We start from the raw sequence: 1,489 nt of genomic DNA, 5'->3' as shown, positions 1-1,489 counted from the left end.
GAAAACATAGAATTCAAGGTAGGCAGAGATAATATAACCTGCCATTTAAATTTCAAACTGGGGAAAATGATGTGTCCTTGCTGTGCCAGAAACCACATTATAGATGAACTATAAAGAAAATAATATTGGAAACAAATTTTAGTACTGTAGTGGAATTCATTCTCCTTGGATTTTCTGACCTTCCTAATTTCCAAGGTTTTTTGTTTGGCATTTTCTTATTCATCTACATGATTATTCTGATAGGAAATGGTCTCATCATTTTAGTAACCAAAGTTTCTGGAGTTCTCCACACTCCAATGTATTTTTTTCTTGGGAACTTCTCTTTCTTGGAAATCTGTTACACATCAGTCACCGTCCCAAATATGTTGACAAATCTTTGGACCCATGAAAGAAGTATTTCCTTTTTGGTCTGTGCTATACAACTTTCTTTCCTCCTTATTCTTGAAGGCGCTGAGTGCTTACTCCTAGCGGTGATGGCTTATGACCATTATGTGGCCATCTGTAAACCACTGTATTATCCTCTCATCATGAACCGTCAGGTTTGCTTGCTGTTAGTGGTTGATTCCTGGACCACTAGAATCCCAGTAATGATAGGACAGACATATCAGATTTTCTCTCTCCCTTTCTGTAATTCTAATAAACTTAATCATGTTTTCTATGATATTGCCCCATTACTAAAGTTGACTTCTTCAGATACCTCGTTGATAGAGTTTTCTGTGTATGTTGTTGCAGCATTGTTTGTCATGATACCATTTATAATGATAATTAGGTCTTACATCAAAATCATTACAACCATCTTGAAGCTGCCATCAAATATGGAAAACTATAAAGCCTTCTCAACTTGCTCTTCTCACCTTATAGTTGTCATTTTATTCTTTGGGTCTGCAACCATTACCTATTCAAGGCCCAAGTCAAACAACTCAGGAGAAACTGACAAAGCACTCTCTCTTTTTTACACAGTTGTAACCCTAGTGTTTAATCCCATAATATACAGTCTGAGAAATAAAGATGTCATTGATGCACTGAAATAATTACTACAAGTAAAATGGTAAAGAAATTCTGTATGTCAAATTACACTTTGTCATTCTGTCCTCCATCTAAATTCTTATTGAAATTCACCCATTTCCCTTTTTGCAACATGAGTTTGAAAGGTTTTTCATTTTATGATAATGGTCATATATGAATGGATATCTATCTATGTCTCATGTTAGGGGGTGACTTGGTAGCTCTGTGGATAAAGAGCTGTCCCTCTACCCAAAAAGAATTCGTTGAAGAACTTCAAAAAGGTTTTAAGAATGAAATGAGAGAGATTGAAGAAAAATTAAAAAAAAAGAACACTCCAAGAAAAACAAGAAGATTGTGAAAAGAAAATCAACCAATTAGGAAAGGAGATTCAGAATCTTAAGGAAGAAAATGACTACCTGAAAATAAAATTTGGGCAAGGGGAAGCCAGTGAAGTTAGGAGATCAAGAAATAATACAACATAATA

The 1,489-nt window shown here is 34.8% G+C and overlaps 1 protein-coding gene across 1 annotated transcript; it reads left to right on the top strand.

Moving 5' to 3' along the window:
* The first annotated feature begins 227 nt into the window (after window positions 1-227).
* On the top strand, window positions 228-1,031 carry LOC140516591 (olfactory receptor 10AG1-like). The gene has a single exon (XM_072627551.1). The coding sequence runs from the start codon at window positions 228-230 to the stop codon at window positions 1,029-1,031; it is 804 nt and encodes a 267-aa protein (XP_072483652.1).
* The last annotated feature ends 458 nt before the right edge of the window (window positions 1,032-1,489 follow it).

Source organism: Notamacropus eugenii, chromosome Y (assembly GCF_028372415.1).
Source record: "Notamacropus eugenii isolate mMacEug1 chromosome Y, mMacEug1.pri_v2, whole genome shotgun sequence".
Classification (NCBI taxonomy): Eukaryota; Metazoa; Chordata; class Mammalia; order Diprotodontia; family Macropodidae; genus Notamacropus; species Notamacropus eugenii.
Note: the sequence above shows the minus strand (reverse complement) of the source record. Positions and strands in the feature narration are given on the sequence as shown.